Source organism: Chelon labrosus (assembly GCF_963514085.1).
Source record: "Chelon labrosus genome assembly, chromosome: 20".
Taxonomy (NCBI): domain Eukaryota; kingdom Metazoa; phylum Chordata; class Actinopteri; order Mugiliformes; family Mugilidae; genus Chelon; species Chelon labrosus.
The window spans coordinates 1543124-1565926 of record NC_140353.1 but is presented as its reverse complement, the minus strand read 5'-3'; the positions used below and the strand labels follow the sequence as shown (position 1 = coordinate 1565926).

The 22803-nt window shown below is 44.5% G+C and overlaps 1 protein-coding gene across 1 annotated transcript; it reads left to right on the top strand.

Annotated features, from left to right (window-relative positions):
* The first annotated feature begins 862 nt into the window (after window positions 1–862).
* Window positions 863–21241, top strand: sgpp1b (sphingosine-1-phosphate phosphatase 1b). Its single transcript, XM_084569347.1, has 3 exons — window positions 863–2116; window positions 11885–11974; window positions 18886–21241. The coding sequence occupies exons 1-3, from the start codon at window positions 1310–1312 to the stop codon at window positions 19435–19437; spliced, it is 1449 nt and encodes a 482-aa protein (XP_084425473.1). The 5' UTR covers window positions 863–1309; the 3' UTR covers window positions 19438–21241.
* Window positions 21242–22803: the final 1562 nt, after the last annotated feature.

Genomic DNA, 22803 nt, shown 5'->3' with positions numbered 1-22803 from the left:
AGTCATGCGACCAAATGGAGTTTTTGTGAATGAGGTGTTTTAAAGATTTATTTCCAGAAAGCAGAATTCCTTTAAACTGATATTTAAACAACAGCTGAGATGTTTTTTGTTAGTTTTTTGTTTTTTACGTTTCTAAAGCGGACACTAATGTGATTATTGATGATTCATCTGTGTGTTCTGAGTGTTCAGTGTCTGTCCAGGAGTTTTACCGACTCGGGAAAATGTGCATCTCGATAACAATCACTACAAGAGAAGAAAAGAAAAGAAGGAAAAAACTAAAGGCAACTATTCAGGAGAAGCTTAATATTTTAGAGCAAGAATTTATATTTTGATGAAAATGCTTATTCCATATTTAAGATAAACTATTTTGAAAAAAGGGCCTTAAAACGTTTTTTTCAGGTGATTGATTATCAGATAATAATAAAGGAATGTGACGATGGTTTGATGTCTTTCCTTTTTCATCTATCTATCTATCTATCTATCTATCTATCTATCTATCTATCTATCCAGCTCGTTTGCAAAGCGCGGTCACGTTGCGTCATGACGTTCGGAGCACATCTATTGTACGTGCACGCCGAAACCGCTGCTGCCTTCATGAACTCCCTGTAAACGTAGGGTTTTGGTTTAACAAACATCAATTCAGGAAAACTTTAGGAATAAAATATTATTTTCACTGTCAGTTTTAGCAAACACCGTGTTTATGTTTTTGTTTACATGTTTCCTCGCGCCTTTTATGTTCAAAGTTAAACCAGCCACGAATGTATACCGTTTACAGTAATCTCCACTTGATTTTTAAACTTTTCTATTAACTACAAAAGCCTACATATTGCCTGTGTAACAATTAATCTTGAGTTAGGATTAAAAGTGTAAATTTATTTGAGTTCGTGCGTCTACATGCTTTCAAATGTGATCCAAATTGACGGTTGGAGAAAGAATCGCGAGATTTCCGACTGCACCGAAAGGCAACAGGAAAGGCGCGCTCCCAGTGTTCCCCGTGCATCTGTCAGTTGCAGGTAGCGGGACACTGAACGCGCCCGGACCTCGTCTCACAGTTCGGTTCGTCCGTTATCATCCAACTGAAAGCCGTTTTTCTTATTTTGTTTTAAATAAAACGAGTCGCTGTTACACTTTGCTGTACTTTACAAGCGGTTTTTTGCGGGTTGTCTTTTGAGCGCAGCTTTGTCGTGATGCTCGGGTTAGTTAGCTAGCTAACGTTAGCCGGGCAGCTAGCATCAAGTGCTCGGGGAGAAAGTAGCGCAGACCGTGTTCCCTGCTCCCGGGGCTCTGTGCCTTTAAAACCGGGCTTAAAATGGAGAAAATTAAAGAGCTCTTCCATGATCTCCAAGACCCTCACCTCGTCGCGCGCTTTCAGCACATCTGCGGGGTGCGAGGGACGTTTTCGAGAGGCGTCACGACCACCGACGGCGGCAAGGCGGCTGACCGGACTCACTCACACAACAACGGGGCTTGCCATCATCACGCCGCCGGAGCAGAGAGTGACACTCTGTCCGTTATAGGAGCCGGAGAAGGGGAGAACATTCAGACCACAGCAGCAGGTCTTCGGAAGAGGATTACAGATTCTAGCAGCGACACAAACCTCACGCATGAAAGTGAAAACGCTCCCCAGAACGGCTCTGCTGTTTCTGCAGGCACCGCCAGAGGAGAGGACGGCCACAGGAGAACTGGACCGGACTCCTCCGGGGAAACCGAGCGGGAGCCCGGCTGTCCTCCGCGGAGCAGCACGGTGAAGCCCCTCCGCAAGAACTCTCTAACGGGCGACGTCGGGCAGGAGTTCCTGGTCGAGGACCGGTTCCTGTACTACCTGTTCACCTTCGGAACCGAGCTGGGCAACGAGCTCTTCTACATCATCTTCTTCTCGTTCATCATGTGGAACGTGGACGCCGTCGTGAGCAGGCGGCTGATCATGGTGTGGGTGTGGGTCATGTATCTGGGACAGTGCACCAAGGATGTGTTCGGCTGGTCCCGGCCGGCCTCCCCTCCGGTGGTCAAGGTGGAGGTGTTCTACAACTCGGAGTACAGCATGCCGTCCACACACGCCATGTCCGGGACAGCCATCCCCTTCTCCCTGTTCTTCATGACCTACGGCCGCTGGGAGGTAAAGTCACTGCTAACACACACACTGTCAGAGCTGGGCATGAGAGAAAGGAGAAGTGGAAGGAGACACTTCCTCCTGGTCTCTACCTTGGAACAGAGGAAGTTGAGATCTTTCACAATATTTGCAAATTCCCAAGAGAAACCGTTCAATCTGTGAACAGAAAGTCCAGGTTTCCTTTTAGAAACCAAGTTAAAACTAAAAGAAATCTACTTTTTCTATATTGCATCTGAAGACTTTTTGTCTCTCTTTACAGATATCTAGAAAGGTTAAAAAAAAAGGCAGCTGGACGTTTCACCGCTCATCTGAGTAGTGGTGAAACGTCTTCTCAAAAAAGAAGTTGCCTTTTTTGAACCTTTCAGGATATACTATGACCTGGATGACTCAGAACTTTCCCTTTACAGTTAACTTTCACAAACATGAAGGGTAATTAAGCGTAATAACTGCTGCATTTATTGCTAAATTGTGCATCATACTAGTTGTTGACTCTTCGTCTTACAGGTCTGATAAGAGCAATATAAAACCATCCAGCAGCTTCCTGCAAACCTAAACATAAAGTGGAGGAGCTTTTATTTAATTATTCTCTAGAGTCGTCATTGTGCACTGACTAAAACAAACTTTTAATTATTATTTATTCTCAGGAAATGGTGGAAATTACTGTCTGCCTCAATTAATCCAAAACGAACCATAAACATCCTCCCTTTTCTCTCATCGATTAGTTGCTGATTTCCTCATTAATGAACTGATGCTTCCTCTCAGCTCTCCCCAGCGGTTAGTCGTTAATAATTAACTGGAAGCTTTCAAAGTTAACACCTTATCTGTTTGAACGTTATTACAACGGCAACAAAACAATTTCCTTGAAGGATTAATAAGTTATTCTGATTCTGATTCTGATTAGAAAAAAACTATTAACAGAGATAAATAAACAGTGAAAGTGAATATTTCTATATCTGGTTCTGTAGCTTTGGTTGTAACACAGATAACAGATCGTTTGATCAGGTCCCATTTTCACTTTTCAGAATTACCCAGATATTTTAACGAGGATCGCTCCGATTTGTTTTAAAGGCACAGGACAGATCTGGGTTGTTCTGATTGAAAGGAGCCTCTGGTCTTAGCGCTGTGTCCTGAACTCTTGGCTCTAGTTGGACCAACGTTTTGAATCGGAACCGGATGACTCTGATTGGCTGATGAGCTTAGAGAACGAGACCACGAGAAGAGAAACAGGAAGTGATGAAAGTAAACAAACAAACAAACGAAGCCGCTTCTGTTTTTTCATCTTACATTAAAATTCACAAATATTTTCACAGCAACACGATCATCTGGAATAAATGAAGTGTAGACCAACAGATCAGCAGGATTCAGGAGAGGAATCCCTCCAAAGCTTCTGTGTGAAGGGACTTTATATATTTATATACTTTATATTCTTTATATATGCCCAAGACGAACCCCAGAGACACTGCAGTCTTCACCTGCCAGTCGCTAAATTATGTTAAGCTACGAGACGCTTCGTAGCTCCTCCTAGCGTCCCAGCTGATAGCAGCTCCTCCTAGCGTCCCAGCTGATAGCAGCTCCTCCTAGCGTCCCAGCTCATAGCAGCTCCTCCTAGCGTCCCAGCTGATAGCAGCTCCTCCTAGCGTCCCAGCTCATAGCAGCTCCTCCTAGCGTCCCAGCTGATAGCAGCTCCTCCTAGCGTCCCAGCTAATAGCAGCTCCTCCTAGCGTCCCAGCTAATAGCAGCTCCTCCTAGCGTCCCAGCTCATAGCAGCTCCTCCTAGCGTCCCAGCTCATAGCAGCTCCTCCTATCTTCCCAGCTATTAGCAGCTCCTCCTAGCGTCCCAGCTCATAGCAGCTCCTCCTAGCGTCCCAGCTCATAGCAGCTCCTCCTAGCGTCCCAGCTCCTCCTAGCGCCCCAGCTCATAGCAGCTCCTCCTAGCGTCCCAGCTCCTCCTAGCGTCCCAGCTCATAGCAGCTCCTCCTAGCGCCCCAGCTAATAGCAGCTAATAGCAGCTCCTCCTATCTTCCTAGCCTCTCAGCCAATAGTATTTGCATGTCATTGCATATCAACACAAGTTAACCGCTGTTACGAGATCACTGAGACTTTGCCCTCTGAAGCTGCGTCATTAACAATGTACGAGCAGTCAGCTCAGTGGATACAGTGACAGAAGCTGTGTGAGCACATTTATAGACTCTATAAAGTTTACCTTTATACAACAACCTCACTGAATCCACAGCAGAGTCAGGAACAGTTCTGACTGTGTGAATATTTGCTCGTTTTAGTTTTCTTCTGATTCAGTGATGATGTCTTAGTCTGAGCTACACCTGCTGGACGCTGCAGCTCAGCAGATGATGATCAGAAGCGTCTCACATTCAGCCTCCTGTTTTCCCATCACTGTTAAAGTCCACAATCGTGTCCTAGATCGCTGGAACAACATTCATGCAGGAATTTTGTTTTAACAAGCCGTCCTCTGTTATTCTTCTCTTCATCTCCTCCCATTCACTGACGGGGGAACAGCGCTGCATTGTAGCGCAGTCTGTGAAACGCAACACAAAGTCCGTGTCGTCCACTTCCATTGTCTCACCGCGTGTCCACACGGCGAGAGACGGGCTCGGCCAAACTGCAGGAAGTCCACTTGATTCCTGCAGAAATAACTCAGCCGGTGTTTGCTCCAGTTTGTCAGCTGAAAGAAGCTTTTATGACACATTAATAAACTATTAGTCCTGTTCATTCGTCCACATTCATCAGCTGGTCTGAGGCAGCATTGCTCAAGAGCACTCCTACGTTAGAGTCAGTTTTTTAAAGCTGGTGGCAGCTTCTGCTTTTTATTACCAGAATAAATAATAGGTCAGTGCAAATAACCGTTAGCTGTGCCAGGTCTTACTTTGGCATGGGGGGTTTAAAAAAAAACCAGCTTTGTGTTGTAAGGTCTGAATCACAGCAGAGGTGCGATTGATTTACGACACTCTACCTCCCCGTCTGTCTGAGCCGGAGCTGGAGATAAGGGAGCCGGCCCCTGACCCTCTAGTGTGCAGCTCTGTGATAAGACTGATTTAGTGTCGGCGTCTTTTCTTCATCCACGCGGCCGCGGCGTTTCTCTTTCACATTTATAAACGCTTAAAGAAGAACAAACGACACGACCTCAGCCTCCTGTGCTTGGTCTCTATTCAGGGTCGAAAAGTACAATCTGCTGTCGTTGTGTGGAAAAGCAGATAAGACACTGGCCTCGTTTCAGACGTCCGTTCTGCAACTTTGTCGTCACAGAAATGTTCAAATGTTCTGAAGAAACTGATTTGTTTCAGACGTAAATACTCAATGAAAGTAGTTTTCAGGACAATGAAGGTGCAAGTTACTGTGACTCGACTTAAGGTCACACACACACACACACACACACACACACACACACACACACGGACCTGATGATGATAAAGTTCGTAAATTCGATAAGTTGGTGAAAGCCCAGACTCACTCGTCAGAAGTGTGGTAAGTCAGAGACCTGATAAGACGCTGATAAGGTGGCATCTTAACGGAGAAGAGCCACCGGCTTTCTGACCTGGAAACAAGACGGCAGCGTCAGAATCTGGGCTACAAGTCAGAGAAGGGCTCATTATGTCCAATACCTGTTCTGTCTTTACTATCACTTAAGTGAGTTTTATGAATTTATGATTTAAAGTGAATGAAACAAAGATCAGGCTAATCATTAAACTGAACGGCCTGAATGAATGACTTCATAAATGATGTCATTTCACACTAAAGACGTGTGAAAATAACTGTGTCCTACATCTGCTGTATCATGCAGAACTTGAATTTATTTTTGTTTTATTTTGAATATTTTGATTCATAACGGCTTTTTAAAATCTGTCTCCTCCTATCACATGTGCACTGTGCAAATGTAGAACAATAAACTCCCAAATCACCCAAATGTTCACCTATTTGTCAACAGTTAAGATTTACATTTCACTTCACAACATTTGAGCCTTGGTCACTGTGCAAAATAAATAACAGCAGAGAAACTAAGAGTGTACGGGCACAAACACAACATCAGCGTTTGCTTCCTTTAGCTCAAAATAACAGAAACAGAAATCTCTTCTCGGTACAGTAAACTACGTCCAGACTTCTGCATCAGTCCCAGCGGCGTCGATGCCGATCAGAGCGATCTTTAAAAAGCCGACAGAATGCCAGGCTGTTAAACGTAGAGCGTGTAGACCTCTGTAGGATCAGAGGTTCCCAGGCCAGCTTGTCTGAGCACAGCAGGAATGTTTGGATTCAGATGGTCCTCCTCCCGTCCCAGACACTAACCTGAGCCAGATGTTTCTCTGTCGACGGGAGGACAGAAAAGAGCAGCTTGAGACGAGGAGGAGGAGGAGGAAGAGGAGGAGGAGGAGGAAGACGATGAGCACAGGAAGTAAAGAGAAAGATTAAATGGTGGATTAGAGGGGATGAGACTGGACGGCAAGAGATGGAGGAAGCAGAGCAGAGTCAGAGACTTGACTGAACGGCAAAGAGAGGAAATGAAAGAGTGTTGAGAGGGATGGAGTGATTTATGAGGACGAAGATGAAAGTTACTGCGTGAGATGGAGCACGTTTTTAGGGCGTTACATTATCAAGTTGATTATCAAGTTGAGCCAGAACACAGAACAATAGTGTAAACAGGCTTTGTGTGGGACTTCCTCTTTGGAGCAGGAACATTAGGTGGGAACAGCTGAGCCTTTCCTGCAGGCACCAGTGAGTTTAACAGAGTGGCCCTGGGAGCTTTACACCTCGGTCCAGTGTTTCAGAGCAGAGAGGGGATGTTAAACAGATGGTTGTTGCCCGTTTCCACTCAAATATTTGATTTTATGACCGCAGGCTATTGTCGTCGTCGTCATGTGTCTGTTTGTGATTTAATCAAGGAAAAGAGATGTTAAAAGAAACACCTGGAGCAGGGAGTGGCAGTTAATCCAAGACATGCAACACTTTTGACTAAATAACCACGTGGCCTCTGTTCAGACCTTAACATCCGACCTGGTTCAGCTTTAAGTCCCCGTGTTGACACCTGGTCTTAATCTAAACGTGTCTCCACATGTGTCCCCAGCCAGCACTTGAGATCTGATCTCAGTTTGTGTGTCTGTAAATCAGCAGCGCCATCATGTGGTCAGTAGAATATTGTAGCAGCTGCTGTCTCTAATGGATCTCTACCTACCGCTGGATCAGAACCATCTACAGCTGCTGGTTGACTTGGAGACACGTAAAGTCTGTCTTTCTCACTGAAAGCACATGTTGCAGTGGTTAATTTATTGGTTGGTCAAAAGAAAATATCACATTGTAAAGAGAAAAGCATCTTGAATTAATAACAATGAGTTTGTGTGGTTTTCAAAAATGATTTCACATGATTTCTTCTCTTTTATTTGACGCTCAGCTGCAGATGTGTGAAGCTGCAGTTTGTTGTCACCAATCTAAGTGATTAGCTCAGGGCTCGGTCCGTTTTAGTGGTCCTCTGAAGCCTCTAAGCGGTGCAGTTTACATCTTGGCAATCCTGCAAGTGAAACACAGCACACCCTGGGATCGGCGTGGGTTGTGTGTGTGTGGACGTATGCATTCGCAGCATCTACCATGTGTGGGAACGTGGATCTAAGCTAACACTGAGGCTAACAGTCGGTGAGAACCACAAGCCACACAAAAAGCACAGCACGTCCATGAAAGTTTGCACGAGGCGACCGCCGCTGCACCGCTGTGGTCACAGCCGCGAGGCCAGAGCGAGCGAGCAAACACAACCCAGTGACAGATGTTGTGTTTGCGCACGGACAGGGGACGGTGTTTGGACAACGTTTCCTCCGTCCTCCCATCTTCCTCCCCCTCAGACTCTCTGCTAACTTTGAGCTCGTGTTGATCTGTCGGTCGGCCACGTCTGACCCAGCTCCAGCTAATCTACACCACCCTCTGCACTGACCTCATTTTTATCACAGCTCTCAGAGTTTATGATTGACACTAGAGTATAAAAGCCTCCTAGTTAAAGAAACACCTGCAAGGAGAGTCTAAATGTAGGGCTGAGTTTTCAAACTGATCTTCGTTTGAAAGATCTGATATAAATTCATTAAATCAGGGGTGTCAAACCCTCTGGCGTGCTGGTTTTGGCCCACGGGCCTTATGTTTGACACCCTTGCATTAAATCCTTAAATGGATCTTTTTAAAAGTTAGGCCAGTTCCAGCAGAACATTTTTCACATTTAAAAAGTATGACGACAGATAATAGCTGGAGAAAAGCAAAGACACATGAAAGATGAGACGCTGGAGGGAAAATACTGAGAAATAACACAAACCTCAGAAACAAATGACAACGGTAGTTTTGTGAAAATCTCTTTCACAATTAAGCAAAATTGTTTTGTAACTGAAATATCTCCAAATACATCGATGTTGAATTGAATCAGAATTAAATGAGTGTCTTGACATTAAGCTGCGTCTTGACTCTGATTCATTCTCAGAGTATGAGACATAACAATTCCCATAATACTCTGTCACACCAGTTGGTTCTTGAAACTGAGACCAATTCGCCTTTGGCTAAGCCCCGCCCCCCTTAGTTACTGTTGCTACGTCCGACATTGTCTTCTGGGCTGTGGTTTTCTGGTTATCTATAAGGCTCTGGTATCAACATGGCTTATGCTGTGACAGCTCTTCCTGCTGAACTTTTGTCAAACTTTTATAAAGCAGCAAATAAAGTGTCCGATAGAAGTAAGCAAAAGGGGCTGCAACATGCGTTTGAAGGCTATATTCAGGACATACAAGTGAAACGCAACGAACAACAAGGCATCCAAATAGAGGCAAAAGCTACCGGTCACAGTCAAAAAATGAACCACCGCATATCCTATTAATCGAGACGGAGGCTGAGACTGACAATATCAAGGAGCAACACTGTTCATGCAAAGCTGGGTACGTCTCTATTCACTTCTATAATCGTTATTACGAAGCAAACGGACTAACGTTACGCACGTATAACGTTGTATTTCTTCAGCGTGTGCTAGCGTATCAACAACTATGCAACTTAAGCTGTAACGGTGATGTTTTGGTTAGCTCCACAGGGTTTTGCGCGCACATCATTGGGCTTATCCATACCCTGGATGCTGGATATATACCGACAGTATAGCCTGCCGAGACCCAAAATATGAGACGCCTGCGTTAAAGTCAATGGAGCGCTGTGAAAAAGTGTCGGACCCCTGTGGGAGCTCTCTTGGCTGTGATTGGTCAATCTACATTCTAGGGTGTGGCTTAGCCAAAGGTGAATTAGAGCTAACGAACACAAAACTAGACTCTTAAAGGACCAGTGTGTGGTATTTAGTGGCCTCTAGTGGTGAGGCTGCAGATTGCAACTAACTGAACAAACCCTCCCTCGCCTTATATTATTTAATTCAGTTTTGAATCAATTTCCAAATGCAGGAAATGACATCTATTTAAACCCAGTCGTATCACAAACTCCTCCTTCATTGATCAACCAGTTGAATTACAACCCTTCTTCTGCTTTTTCAGCATAAACTGAACATTAGAACAGTCATGAAAAGGGATTTAGTGCGGGACGGTTATTAAAGAATGCATTCATTTTCTCTAGTGTACCTAATGTTTTGACAAGTGAATGTAAACAGTTAGTTAGCTGGTCCGTTAGTTAGTTGTGTACTTTATTGTGAAATACAGAATTAGTTTTCTTCACAAACTGAACACAAAACAGAGTTCCTTCATGGTCTTCCTCAGTGCAGCGTGCCGTGTTACCTCTGGGTGTTTTTATGTCAACACTGGCCCAGAGCTTTAAACAAAGACACAACATTTGTGTTACGTGGTTGGTGTCGGTGCCTTAAAAGCTGGAGACGGTTCACTGAAGTCCTGATTGTGATTCAGTGTTGGTGTTTATCGCTTCGACAACTTTACTGCCACAAAACAAACAGTCTGCTCCGCTGTGTTGTGGTTGTGAATGGTAGTGAAGTCAGGCTGCAGCATGAAACAGACGTATCTGGGTTTAATCAGCCGACTCTGAGCAGCTCTGATGGGAAATGTCCCCCTGAAGGTTTGACGCCTGAGAGACGCAGTGATGTTTTAGGGAAGATGTGAAAATAAATCCCAGTATGAACAAAAAACAGTGTCACCTATTTTCTTCTTCAGATCTGATAGAACGAAGGAAAGTTTGGCCGCGAGACAAACAATTATCTCACTACCGTTGCGTCATCTGATCAGCCTTGGGCGGCAGATCCAACTATGACGGAGGATCTGGAGTCTCTCTGTTAGGAACTGATCCTGCTCCAGCAAAGATCTGCTGGGCCAATCAGATCATGTGGGCGGGGTTTCACGTGGTGTGACTGTGTTCTTCTTTCTACTGAACATAAATCAGACATTTCTACAGTAAAGGAGCACCAGTCCTCCACTCTCTGCTGCTGATATGATTATCAGACTCCAGTCTTATCGGAGCTCGTGAACAAATCTCATCTGTCTCGTTTTGTTGCGTCTCATCGTGCTGACGATGCTCAGAGAAGCTGCTGATAGCTTCAGAGCTCCACGTGTTGATCTCGTGGCTCTGATTTAGATTTTAAGCCTCGTGTTCATGTGACCCAGAACTCACTAGAAAACTGCTAATCAGAGTCACATGAGGGAGAAAAGATCTGACTTTAAGCTGCAGTGTGAACAGTCTTCCTCTAATCTCGGGCTTATTCTGTTTTGTATTTTTATTTTACTCATTAAAACCCAATAATTCTTCCTGTGGCTCATGTAAAGCGCCTCAGGTTGCCTTTGTGTGGAGAGGTGTGATATGGACCGGCCTCCCTCCTCTCTGCTGCAGGAACAAGAATATCTGATAAAGAAACAGCTCAAGTATTTATGAGGTCATTAGAGTCCAGTGCACATTAGCAGATAATCATATCCACTGCACCACTGCAACATTTTATCACGGCTGCTTAGAAGCTGCTTCAGTCTGACCAAAGTGTAGCCCTGCAGTTATTATTAACGTTTTTATCGCCAGGGCAAAAGAATGAACAATAAACATTCAGGAATTCATTAACAGACGTCGTCTATGGTGCGTAGATTGAGAGCAGTGACAGAATATATGACATTTACACTCCACAGTGAACACATGTATGCTTTGTGGTTAGGGCTGGGTTTAAAGTTAAGACTTTTAGATTAAATTTGATTCATAAAATCCCCGGATCAGTCTTTTAAAATGCTCTTTTTACGCAGAAATCTCGCTGTGGCCTCGCGAGAATTATTTTGCATAACAGATGTTTTGCAAGAGCACACAACGACAAGCTCCAGCTCTGAGAGCGACGTCAGGTCTGAAAGCTGATGAGATTTAAAAAGTGTGACGACAGAGAAAAGCTGGACAAAAGAAAAGACACGAGAAAGACGAGGAGCTGGAGGGAGACGATGAAGGAGACGCCACTAATCTCTGGAATCAATGACAGCATCAGTTTTTACTTTTATTGGTTTGAAACTGAAATATCTCTGTCTCTGTCTCTCTCTGTCTCATCCTGACCCGTAGTCTGGGGACAAACTGTTCAGAAAATGTGCAATTAATCATGCATGTACTACGAATAAATATTTTAGGTGATTGACAGCCATAATTAAAATATTTACACAAGTATATTTATACTTTATCCTTAAATGTGCTTCATGGTGTTTGTTCTTTTTGATTATAACAAATGTGAAATTCATTAGTGTCCTCATAAATGAATCTTTTAATCCATGTGCTGGAATATAACTTCTCAAATATTAGAAAGTATTCTATCTCTGAGTCGTTGTTTAAAACCGTGTCCTCTCTCCTCCACAGTACCCCCCGGCCCTGGGCTTCAGCCTGGCTCTCTGCTGGTGTCTGCTGGTCTGTACCAGCCGGATCTACATGGGGATGCACTCGGTCCTGGTGAGCCTCATCTCTCTCTCTCTCTCTCTCACACATTAAGACACTGACAGACGATGCCAGCCTCGTCACTCGTCCTGCACGTTTAGCGTCGTCCTGCGCTTTTGAACGTGATAGCCGACCTGTGGAGCGGCAGCTGTGTCAGCTCTGGATCTGACGTCAGGGTTTGGGTGTCATGCACACCAACGGCCGGAGTAACTGTAGACGTACAACACAAATCATTTGTCTGGGGGGGGGGGGGGATAAACTGGAAAAGACTCTCTGCTCATAGCTGGACACACATTTAGCTCCACAGAAGAAATAATCTAAACTCAAGCTCATGTCTCTGTATTCGTCCAGGAACAAGTGGGATACTGTTGTAATACTTTAGTGGTAAGTGTCTGTTAAAACCACAAACCCAGATTAAAGGTTTCAAATTTTAATCTAGAAAACATGTCGTGTATGTGCAGGGATGTATTTCATGAGACCAGAGGAAATGATTTCAAAATGACCTTGAAGCAGCCACAGCTAATGTTTTTATAGTAACAGTGAACTGAAACACTTGCAGTGAGAGGAAATAAGACTCTCCTTGACTTTATTGGGCTTCAAAGTAAGTTTCAGCTCATTGTTTAGTTTTCCAGCTACAACTTTATTCTTTCAGTTCAGTCTCAGTGGACTCGTTTTCAGAGAAAAGGTCGCAAAAGAAGCAAACTGTTAGTTTAACGTAGCCAGACTCATATTCTGATGTCGTCCTCCAACCAATCAGAGCTACACAACTTCCACTCAGATGACCGTTGACTCTCCTCATCATTCAGCACCAGAGCTCTCAGTGCAGCGACAACAAGCGTGTTCCTGAATGAACGGGGGACTTTGAATTGTCCTTGTTGTGCGCTGTGACAATCAGGCGGGGCGGGTAACAGGAAACCTTTCAAGCCGTTTTAAGATGTTAAGCTGGAGGTGTAATCTGAGCCCTGGTCTCGGGACAAAAGCTTCCCTGTGTTAAAATGTAGAGGAACCAGCCCAAGCTGAGCAGCATCTGTCAGGAGAGCCGCTGTGACCATCACTGATGTGACGTCCCTGATATCATTCCATGCACTTCAGTCTGAATACTTCACTCTCACTGGGGCTTCAATAAATGTACAAATATGGTGAAGGAGCCACTTGGTTCCATCTCAACACTTTCCATATTCTCTTCCTGTATGTAGGGTTTCTTTTATACGTCTCAGCTAATCAGGATCAGTCATCATGTCGCCAGCGTGCTTAGGCCTGTATCTGCCCATGCTCTATTGTGTGTGTGTGTGTGTGTGTGTGTGGTGAAGGCCATAAACAGCTAGAGGAGCTGTGTAGAAAGGGAAGTGTTGGTGCCTGCAAAAACCTGCCACTCCATCTTTAATCTGTCGTTACCACGGAATGGGTGTGTTTGCCTCAGGTGCAGCGTTACGGCGTTTCCCAAAGTGTGTTGCCAAGAGATGGATCGACACAACAAATAATCAGCCAGCTTTTTTTATTTGATACGAAGGGTTTGATTAGAATCGTTCAAACAAAAGAGTGTCTCAACAGAGAAGAGCTGGACAAAAGCAAAGACACGAGAAGGATGAGAAACTAGAGGCGGAGAAATACCACGAATCACGTCTTTAGTCTAGTGAAAATCTGTTTTATAACTAAGCAAAATTATTTCTAAATAAATTGAATCAAATCAAAACCTTGTGAATTGGAATCACATCAGAAGCGATACCCGGCGTTCGTCATTCTTCCTGATGAGGGTTGAAGCGAGGCCTCTGATCATGTTCTGGTTTCTGTAATTCAATGTTTTAGTCAAAGTTCTTTTACTTGTAGTAGTTTGGGTTATCAGGAAGAGATTAAAGCAAAGGGAACGCTGTGGAAAGCAAGCAGAGTCTGAAGTGCAGATGTAGTAAATCATTTTTTCTGCTTGTGAACTGAATTATTGAGCAGCTGAGATGTTGATGAGAGTTACAGAAACATGACAAATATCCCTTCAGGTTCCGTTTAGTATCTGGAGGAGCTCCAGAGTTAATCATGGACCCTGGGTTGATTACATTAACCTCGTATGGTTTCATTTCTCTCCCTGGTGAGTGATGCCGGTCTTGGTGCCTCGCTAGGGCCCGGGCCTCCCGTCGTCGAGGCAACAGTCTCCGTGGTCACAGCCCTCTTAGTGACGGATGGACGTCCAGCAGACGTTACAGCTCGCTGGCCGTCTTCCCAAACAAACTGACTAAAGTAATTCCACATGACAGACTCTCTTTAAGGGCTTTGTGGCTGCACGCAGGTGGTGTCCTGGTAAAGACCTCCACCTCAGGAACCTCAGGAACCTCAGGAACCACATCGGCATGTTCCCATTGCTTTAGATCTCATGAGAAAAATCTCTGAATAAACAAGCCCTGACCTCAAAAGGCGTTTAATAATGATTAACGGAGCAGTTAATCATATTATAGAAAACACGTCTGAGTCACGTTGAGCAGCTTGAGACAGGCCTGACTGTTTCTGGCCTGTCTCCAGATGTGAGCGCATCTTGTCACTGACGTTACGATCTAGGGTTTATTTAATGAATAAGCGTTCTGGCTGCGAGGACGTTCAGGGCTGTGGTTATGGTTGGGACAGTGAGACGATGCTTCAGTCCTCGTCATCTAAATAATAATCCTCGTCACCGTCTCCAGACGCAGCAGTGTGTACAGCTGGAGCAGTGGGCCTCAAGCAGAACGGGCCCACGGGGCAGTTACTCAAGGCACCGCGGCCATGGAGACGGGGGGGACGGGGACCCAAGCTGCACCGTAACCACTGCTCCACAGCTCCCCTAAAGTCTGATGCTATACCACTGAGCTATCTGGGCTCATATTTTGTGATAACATATTTTATAACTTAGGGAGTCGACAGATTAATTTAACATTTTTATATATAAGTGTTAACATCGTTCTTATTTTTATTATTTTCCTCATAGCTCTCCATAAAACCATCTGCTCTCCTGCTGTCGTTCCCCACTGTCTCATCCCTGGATGTAAATAACGTCTGTAACCATAGCAACCATCACATTACAAACCAGGCCTGTTTTTAGTGGCAAGCGATGACCTTTTATCTCAAAGATCATGATCTATAATTCATTCCCCCCCATCAGTAACCGTCTCAGGAACCATATCTGACCACAGTGTCACCGGGACACGTGACCCGTACTTTATGACTCGCAGCCCTTCATTAAAAGATTAAGAGATGACATTACGCTTCTGCTTGAAACATTCAGGCCATTTCAGCCGCTGCGGTTTTTCGATGGCTGCGTCATTACGTCGTCTGGGGGAAAATCTGCTCGTCCTGTTTCATCATTTCACCCAAATCCATGGAATTCAGACTGAGACTGAGACTGAGCTGGAGTTTAGAAGGAAGTCGCTCTCAGACGTTTAGTTTGCAGAATCACCAGATGCATTAAACAGCCATGTAGAGCAGTATTAAGGTTAGTTTGGATATTTTTATTCTCTAGTCTAAAATAAAAAAGGAAATTTTAAAAAATTCTGTTTTCTTTTTTCATATATTAAAGGACCAAATGTAGATTTACGTGTGCCACGGTATAAATTTCATCTATTTCACTAATTGAAAGTGTCACTGTCGACTTTCTCTTCTAAACATTTCTTTTAAATTTGATTTATAAGTAGATTTAGTGACATCCATTCACAGTGAGCGTAATAATATATTCATCATATCTGTGTTGAGGTGGGACTCGTTATGTGCGCGGTCTAAATGAGTCTTCCGTTTCCTTTTGACCACCATGAACTCCATTCGTCCAAACCGTGATCTCAGAAACACAACATTCAGGTCGAGGCCTCAGACGTGAAGTTACGTGAGCTGAATCAGTCTGGACGGGCACGGAGCTCGTTTCCACCCGATAACACCGTCTGTAGCAGGACTGTTGTGTTTGAGGGAGTGGAGCCTGAACACATCGTGAGCCATTTGAGGTCTGCTCTGCCTCTGGAAATCATCACGCCCAGTGAAACCACTTCCTCCCCCTTTGTTCTACAGGAAGAGAGCTCAGGGACAAACAGCTGCTCTGCTACTGAGGATGCTGTTGACATCTGGAAGACTTTTACCAGACTTTCACTCACAAGGTTTTCAGATTATTTAGGATAACACAGGAAGAGACGAACCTCTGGAGACGTCAAGTTCATGGGTACCAAGTTGAACTTATCTCAACTTTGAGGACCAGTGAGAGCGACTGGTAGAGTTGATTGAACACAGAGCTCCCCAAACAGTTACCTGAAGGAAACACCGTCCACCAAATTCACCAGTATTTCCTTCTCAAATAGAAGAAGAGCTAGCTCCATCCAGATGCTGGAGAACAGAAATATACCTTGGCAACGAGAGTTGACGTGCTACAAAGCGATGGGCAACAAGTGGACGGGGGAATAACCTCCATGTCCACCGGAGGAACCAGGGTTGAATAAAGTTTTAAAGATAATTTTATGTGTCTGTAATATTTTTAAACCCTCTCATTAGTGAACAGACATCACTTATGGTGCTTTCTCCTTTATAATAGGGGCTTGTGTTCTTGTTTTCATTCTGAACAGATGAGGTAAAACTCTGCTTATATACGAGTAGACGGTCACTAATGTGACCCAGGACTTGTTGTACGTTCACACCACCGGCTGCGATCAGATTGCTCAGGAGGGGATGTTATTACAGAGTCTGAACGAGGCTCAACAGAAACTCCACCTCTTCTTGTTATTTACCTCCATCCTCTCTCCTTTATTCTCTCTTATGAAGCAGATTTAAATACTGTAACCCTCTGCTCCATAGAGCCGCTGCACAAACTGAACGTGTACATGATGTCCAGACGTTTAATGGCTGCGTCCATTAAGTGACTGAGGACAGTTGTTTGGTCCACATGTGGTTTTCTATACGGGGTTATGTTGTGGTCCTGTTAACATCCAGGCCACCCAGTCCGACTGCATCTGCTCTCATTTATTCCCAGTTTCCACTTTAGATAAAAGCCTCTCCTCGTCCCCTCAGGGCACCTCGCTCTCGTCCTCTCGCTTCACGTTTTGTTTCCTTCTGCTCGTGTCAGTGGAGGAGAAAATTACAGCCTTTCAGTCTTTCTCTCTGCGTGTTTTGTCGTTAGGAGAGAGAGGGCTGATAAAAGTTTGCAGCGGCAGCAGTAAAGTGACGAATGGCGGTTTGCTTTCTGAGAGGCCCTTCCTGTCGGTTATCTCCGCGCTGAGTCGCCTTTTTAACGTTCTGACAGTGAAACGTGTCCTTGTCCGTCAGACTCCATGTGACTCTGCAGCTCTGGTGGTTCAGCGTGGCCTTAGATCAGACCGTACATCAACTACTACATGTGTTGAAGCAGCCAAACAGACATTTAAACTCTAACAGGACCGTTTGGCTGCTGGATGGATCCTGGTTTAAAGTTACAGCAGCCTTCATTTAGACACCTGCTGAAGCACCACCACCACCTCGGCACAATGGCCGACTATCAGGTGTTGATTTACACCTTACACCATCTGTCTGCATACACACTGAGGCGGCTTACCTTACAGTCTCCTTTGCACGCACATACACTTCTATAACGATGTGGAAATGACCAACAAATCTAATTTTATCAGCTTTTATCAGCATATGCTAATTATTAGTGTATTCATTCATGTCATCTATAAGCAGGAAAGACTCTAACTTAAAAGAGGAAACAGAAACAAATACCACTAGAGTAAAAGCAGAAGCGCGTAATTAAATAACACATTTTCATTCTCCTCGTATTAAAACCTGCAAACTTCTCGTTCTTATATAATCCTTTTATGTGCCAGCTGTTGAAATTGAGGTCTGAAATGAACCAACATGTCTTTGGCAGTGTGGTTTTGCCTGGTCAGCAGTCTGAAGCCCTTGGTATTCAGTTTAAAGTGATATGAAACAGGAACCAGCAGCAGACAATGAGAAGTTCAGTTTCTAATATTGTGCATCAGGAAAGTTGGTCTGGAGTCTCTCTGTTTGGAACCGATTCTGCTTCAGATCGTTTCAAATCTACTGGAAATACAACAGAAGAAGACGTTTTCCTCCACCTTCATCTCCAACCCTGAATGTCTAGAGTCTTAGAAGACGACCAAGATGTCTCCACGTCTCCATCGTCTCTGTCCACATGGATTCCATCTTGGTTCATTTTGTTTTTCTGTCCCTCCTGATGTTTACTCCACGTGGAGCAGACAAGCTCAGAGAGAATGGATTTATTCCAGAGAGAAACCAGGACATCAAGAGTCTACCTGGTTAGTGAAGGTCTACACCAGATCTCTACGTCTGATTCATCTGATCAGATCCGTCTGCAGAGGGTTCAGGGTTTCAGCAGAAGCTCTTGTCGTTGTGGTGGATTCATTGATCCGGTTTACTGCTGGTGTCAGTAAATAAACAGCTGCAGCGACCAAAGTCCAGAGTTCACTGCCATGTAGAGCGTCCTGCTTTCCTGTTTCCTGTCAACACTCGTCAGCTTCCTGTGTCCTCCACCAGGAAATGCTCCAGCAAATATCTGCAAGTCCTGTTACGGTCAAGACTCAAATCCAAGAGCACAATCAGGACATTTTATCTCTCTGACGTGTGTCCAGGGAAGAGCTTTGGTTTGAAGCCAGATTACATCAGTCAGTTTGCTGCAAGACTGATAAACATCAGATAAACAACAGATTTAAATGATCCAGACTACGACCACATACTCTCAGATCTTTCCTGGAGCAGAATCAGTTCCGAACAGAGAGACTCCAGAACAACTTCCCTCCGTTAAAATGCCTTCCAGCTTTTCTCCAGTTATTTCCAAAGACAACAACTTCTTAACTTGTTCTCCTGCTCCATGAGTCTAAGAGTGAATGAATCTCTTTGTCCTGTTTCTTAATCCTCCACCCTCCTCTGCACTGACCTCCTGTCTGAGTTCATTTATCATTTGTGTGTCTGTCCTCCAGGACGTCATAGTCGGTGTCCTGTACAGCGCCCTCATCCTGCTCTTCTTCCTGCCGGCCTTGGACCTGATCGACGGCTTCAACCTGACGTGCCGCTACGCTCCGCTCATCATCGTCTCCCTCCACCTGGGCCTGGGCCTCTTCTCCTTCACCCTGGACACCTGGAGCACCTCGCGGGGCGACACCGCTCAGATCCTGGGCACCGGGGCCGGCGTGGCCCTGGCGTCCCACGTCAACCACCTCCTGGGCCTGATGCCCGACCTGACGGCGGACCAGCTCCCCCTCACCATGCCCCCTCTCAGCGCCGGCCTGGTGGGCGTCGCCATGCTGCGCCACGCCCTGGGCGTGCTGGTGCTGGTGGCCACGCGGGCGCTGATGAAGGCCGTCACCATCCCGCTGGTGTGCCGCGTGGCCGGGGTGCCGAGCGGGGACGTGAGGAAGGCCCGGCAGCACATGGAGGTGGAGCTTCCCTACCGCTACATCGTGTACGGGACGATGGGCTTCAACGTTCTCTTCCTGGTCCCGCTGCTCTTCAGATTCCTGCAGCTCTCCTGATTGGATGCCACGTCTCTGCCTCGAGCTCTGACAGAGGATCAGCCTCAGCGCTGGCCTGGGTGCAGAGGGCTGGGTTTTGTTTTATTCAGGTTAGCTCTGTAGACCGAAGGAATCAGGACCAGCTGACTGCATCTAAACAGCCGAGTGTCTCCTGGTGGTGAACCGGTCCAGCCTGAGGCCAGTGATTCCTCTGTTCTTTAAGATTTATTTAAAAACCGTTTGACGGTTTGACTGTTTCAGAGCCCAACATCCACTCCTCCTCCTCCTCCTCCTCCTCATCCTCATCCTCCTCTGCTGCCACTGAAAGGCCAAGAAAAAAAGAAGCAGCCACTGATAGATTACCTGTGTTTTATGATTTATATTTTGTATTAATGCAGTTATTATGAGGAGTTCAGACAAAGAACCAAGAAGCATCTAAACCTAAAAATGTCTGAAGATCTTTAGATTAAAAGTTAAAATTCAGTTAAAAGCAACAACAAATTCATCAGTTGACAATAAAATAGATTTATTTGGTGACTGACTGACTGACGGCTCAGTTTATCATCTCTTGGTGTTTTTTTCTGGTTCTTTGTCTGGAAGCCTCTTAAACTTTCAAAGCAATAAGATTCCTGTGATTTTAAATGATTCCTTGTTTCTGTGTCAGAGTTCATCCTGATCCAGATCGCTGCGTGGGCGTTTGTTTGTTTTGAGTTTGTTTTAATCGCACATGTGTAGAGTTGATTTCCTAAAGGGCTCCCCCCACTATTATCGTCTTTATTCAGGCGGCGTTTATCGTCCGTTCTGTGATCGACTGCTTTCTCCTGACGAAGCAGCGACCGGGCACATACTGTACCATCCAGAGGCAAAGGAAGGAACTCTGTTTGGGAAATGTACAGAGAGAACAAGTTATTTTGTTCTAACCTCACACTGTAAACTGACTTCCTGTTAGAGACTGATGTGATACTCACATCCACTTCCTGGTGTCTGGAGGGAAGATGAGTCGTGTGCTGACAAAGAAAAGGAGGTTAAGACGTGATGACTCAGGCAAAACTAAAATATATATATAAATATATATGTGTATGCATTTTAAAATCTTAGTTTGGGATTTTTTTTCACAGCAGAAAGGACGGAAGTGAAAACAATTGGGAGGAAAATGGGAAAGATTTTATAATTATAAAATAAATAAAGAGAAAAAAATTACGTGAAAAAGTTTTAACATTTAAAGAAAAATATGCAAAATTTTAAGACTTCATTCTGGAAATTTTGCGGCATTTTTGATCATAAGTATGAAGTTAATACTTAAAATAAATCTGAATATTATACAGTTTTGTAACAGTATAAATATTTTGTAAAGTTCGAGCTTCTTACTAAATATTAAAAGACAAATTAAAACTTAATTCTGACAATAATTTATGACTTTTAAAAAAAAAAACTTTATTCAGAATATTTCATGTTTTTTTTTTTACCTTTGCTATAATGAACAGATGAAGCACAGGTTTATTATTATAATAATTATTAGGACACACAGTCAGATATAGTAGCTTCTTAACCAAGTGTAGCATCGTCACGACAACCAGAATTAGCGATATTAAAGGACCAGTGTCTGTGATTTAGTGCCACCTGGTGGTGAGGCTGCAGACTGCAACCAACTGAATGCCCCTCCCTTTCTAAATGTGTGGTTTGTTTCTCCTGAGCTGCTGTAGAAACATCACTTTAACTATTTACAGGTGATTGTAGCCTGATGACAGATCCTACAGACTGCTCCTTTAAACTCCTGATTGACCTCCTGACATCTATTTTTTTTTTTTTTTTTTTTTTTTTTTTTTTTTTTTAATGAACGCAGGACGTTGGAAGAACCAAACTCACCTTTTCCACCTTTAAAGCACCTTTGCCAAGAACACTTCCTGTGGAACCAGTTAAATGTCAAACGTGCAGACATCATATGCCTTATAATTAATAGAACAGATGTTAGACTTCCTGTTTTAGGACACACCAAGCCGACGGACAGTCCAGCGGTGAGCGTCTGTGACTCTAGTGTTTTTGACGTGTCTGTTGCTACTAGCTGAATCAGAATGAGTCGGTCAGACAGACCACTCTGATTGGCTGATTAGCTTAGAGGACCAGAGCAAGGGAAGAGAAACAGGAAGTGATGAAGCTGAACAAAGTGACGAAGGCTCATCTCTTCTGAACGTTCAAATCCACAAATATTTTCCCGACGACATGATTACCTAGAATAAATAAATCAAACATCAGCTGATCTTCCTAGCATCCCAGCTAACAGCTGATCTTCCTAGCATCCCAGCTAACAGTAGCTCTTCCTGTTTCTCCTTTAGAGTAATGAATGCAGACTACTGCCCCCTGCTGGTATGAAGACTTATTTATCCCCTTTAACCAGCTGTTAGTTTGCTGTGTCCTTCACGTTGTGTTCATGTGCAGCTCTTTGCTCCAGACACTCGAGACGTGAGGCAGCGTCACAGTTTGGTCTGAAGTTGGTTTGGTGCGTCCGTCTGAACCTGAACAAGGAAGAAAAACTAAAACAAACATGGACTTCTTATGAAACGTAAACGCTTCCACCCGGCGACTGATTAAAACCTGAACGAGGCCTCGAACTGGACCAAAGCTGCTGCTGCTGCTGACGCTGCTGCTTCAGGATGAAAAACACAAACGTTTAGTGGGTTTAATAAAGAGACTGATCAGTGAACGGACTGCAACAAGAAACAGAGCTCATGTTTTCTAGAATCCTCTAAGTGCTCTTTCTTCTGCTAACCTCAATGTTGAAACGGTCGACTAAATGTTTGTCCAAGATAAGAACTCGTTTCTAAACTTCTGACCGTTTGTTCTGGAGCTTTCAGGGACGTCACATGATCTTCCTCACGTGACCAGAAGCTGTTGGTCGTTGGAGTCAAAGCTCCGGGCTGAGTGAACGTGAGACGTCTCTGGTTGGTCCTGACGTTTGCTCTTGTCCTCTGTGGCCGTAGTGCCTTGCTCCAGGACACGTGGAGGACATTTACTTTCCTTCCTCTGACTTTTCTTTCTGCCTTAATTCAAGCTGACCTGTGGTGTTGTTGTAAACGGTACTGTCCTACGATGAATGCACTGTTCCCAGAATGCACTGCTTCTCCCGTGAGCCGGGCAGAGAGCGCGACGTCGCTCCTAAACTTTCACCACATCATAAGTTGATTTTTATTATTTATCATTTTGCTCCAAACGGTTTGATTGTTTTCTTTTATTCTCATTTTTAAAATAAAACCAAACAGTAGCCAGTTATACAGCTGTTATATCATACTAGATTTTACTCTAACATCTGGATACAGTCAGTCCATGAGAGCAGCCATCTTGGAAATGGCTGCCAAAAGCCCTTACGTTTAGTTTTAAATCCTTCTGAAT

Excerpts from the sequence above, each read along its gene's own strand:
- sgpp1b (XM_084569347.1), top strand. The coding sequence starts at position 1,310 with ATGGAGAAAATTAAAGAGCTCTTCCATGATCTCCAAGACCCTCACCTC. Across the intron at positions 2,117-11,884 it reads TGACCTACGGCCGCTGGGAG|TACCCCCCGGCCCTGGGCTT; the intron begins GTAAAGTCACTG and ends TCTCCTCCACAG. Across the intron at positions 11,975-18,885 it reads TGGGGATGCACTCGGTCCTG|GACGTCATAGTCGGTGTCCT; the intron begins GTGAGCCTCATC and ends TCTGTCCTCCAG.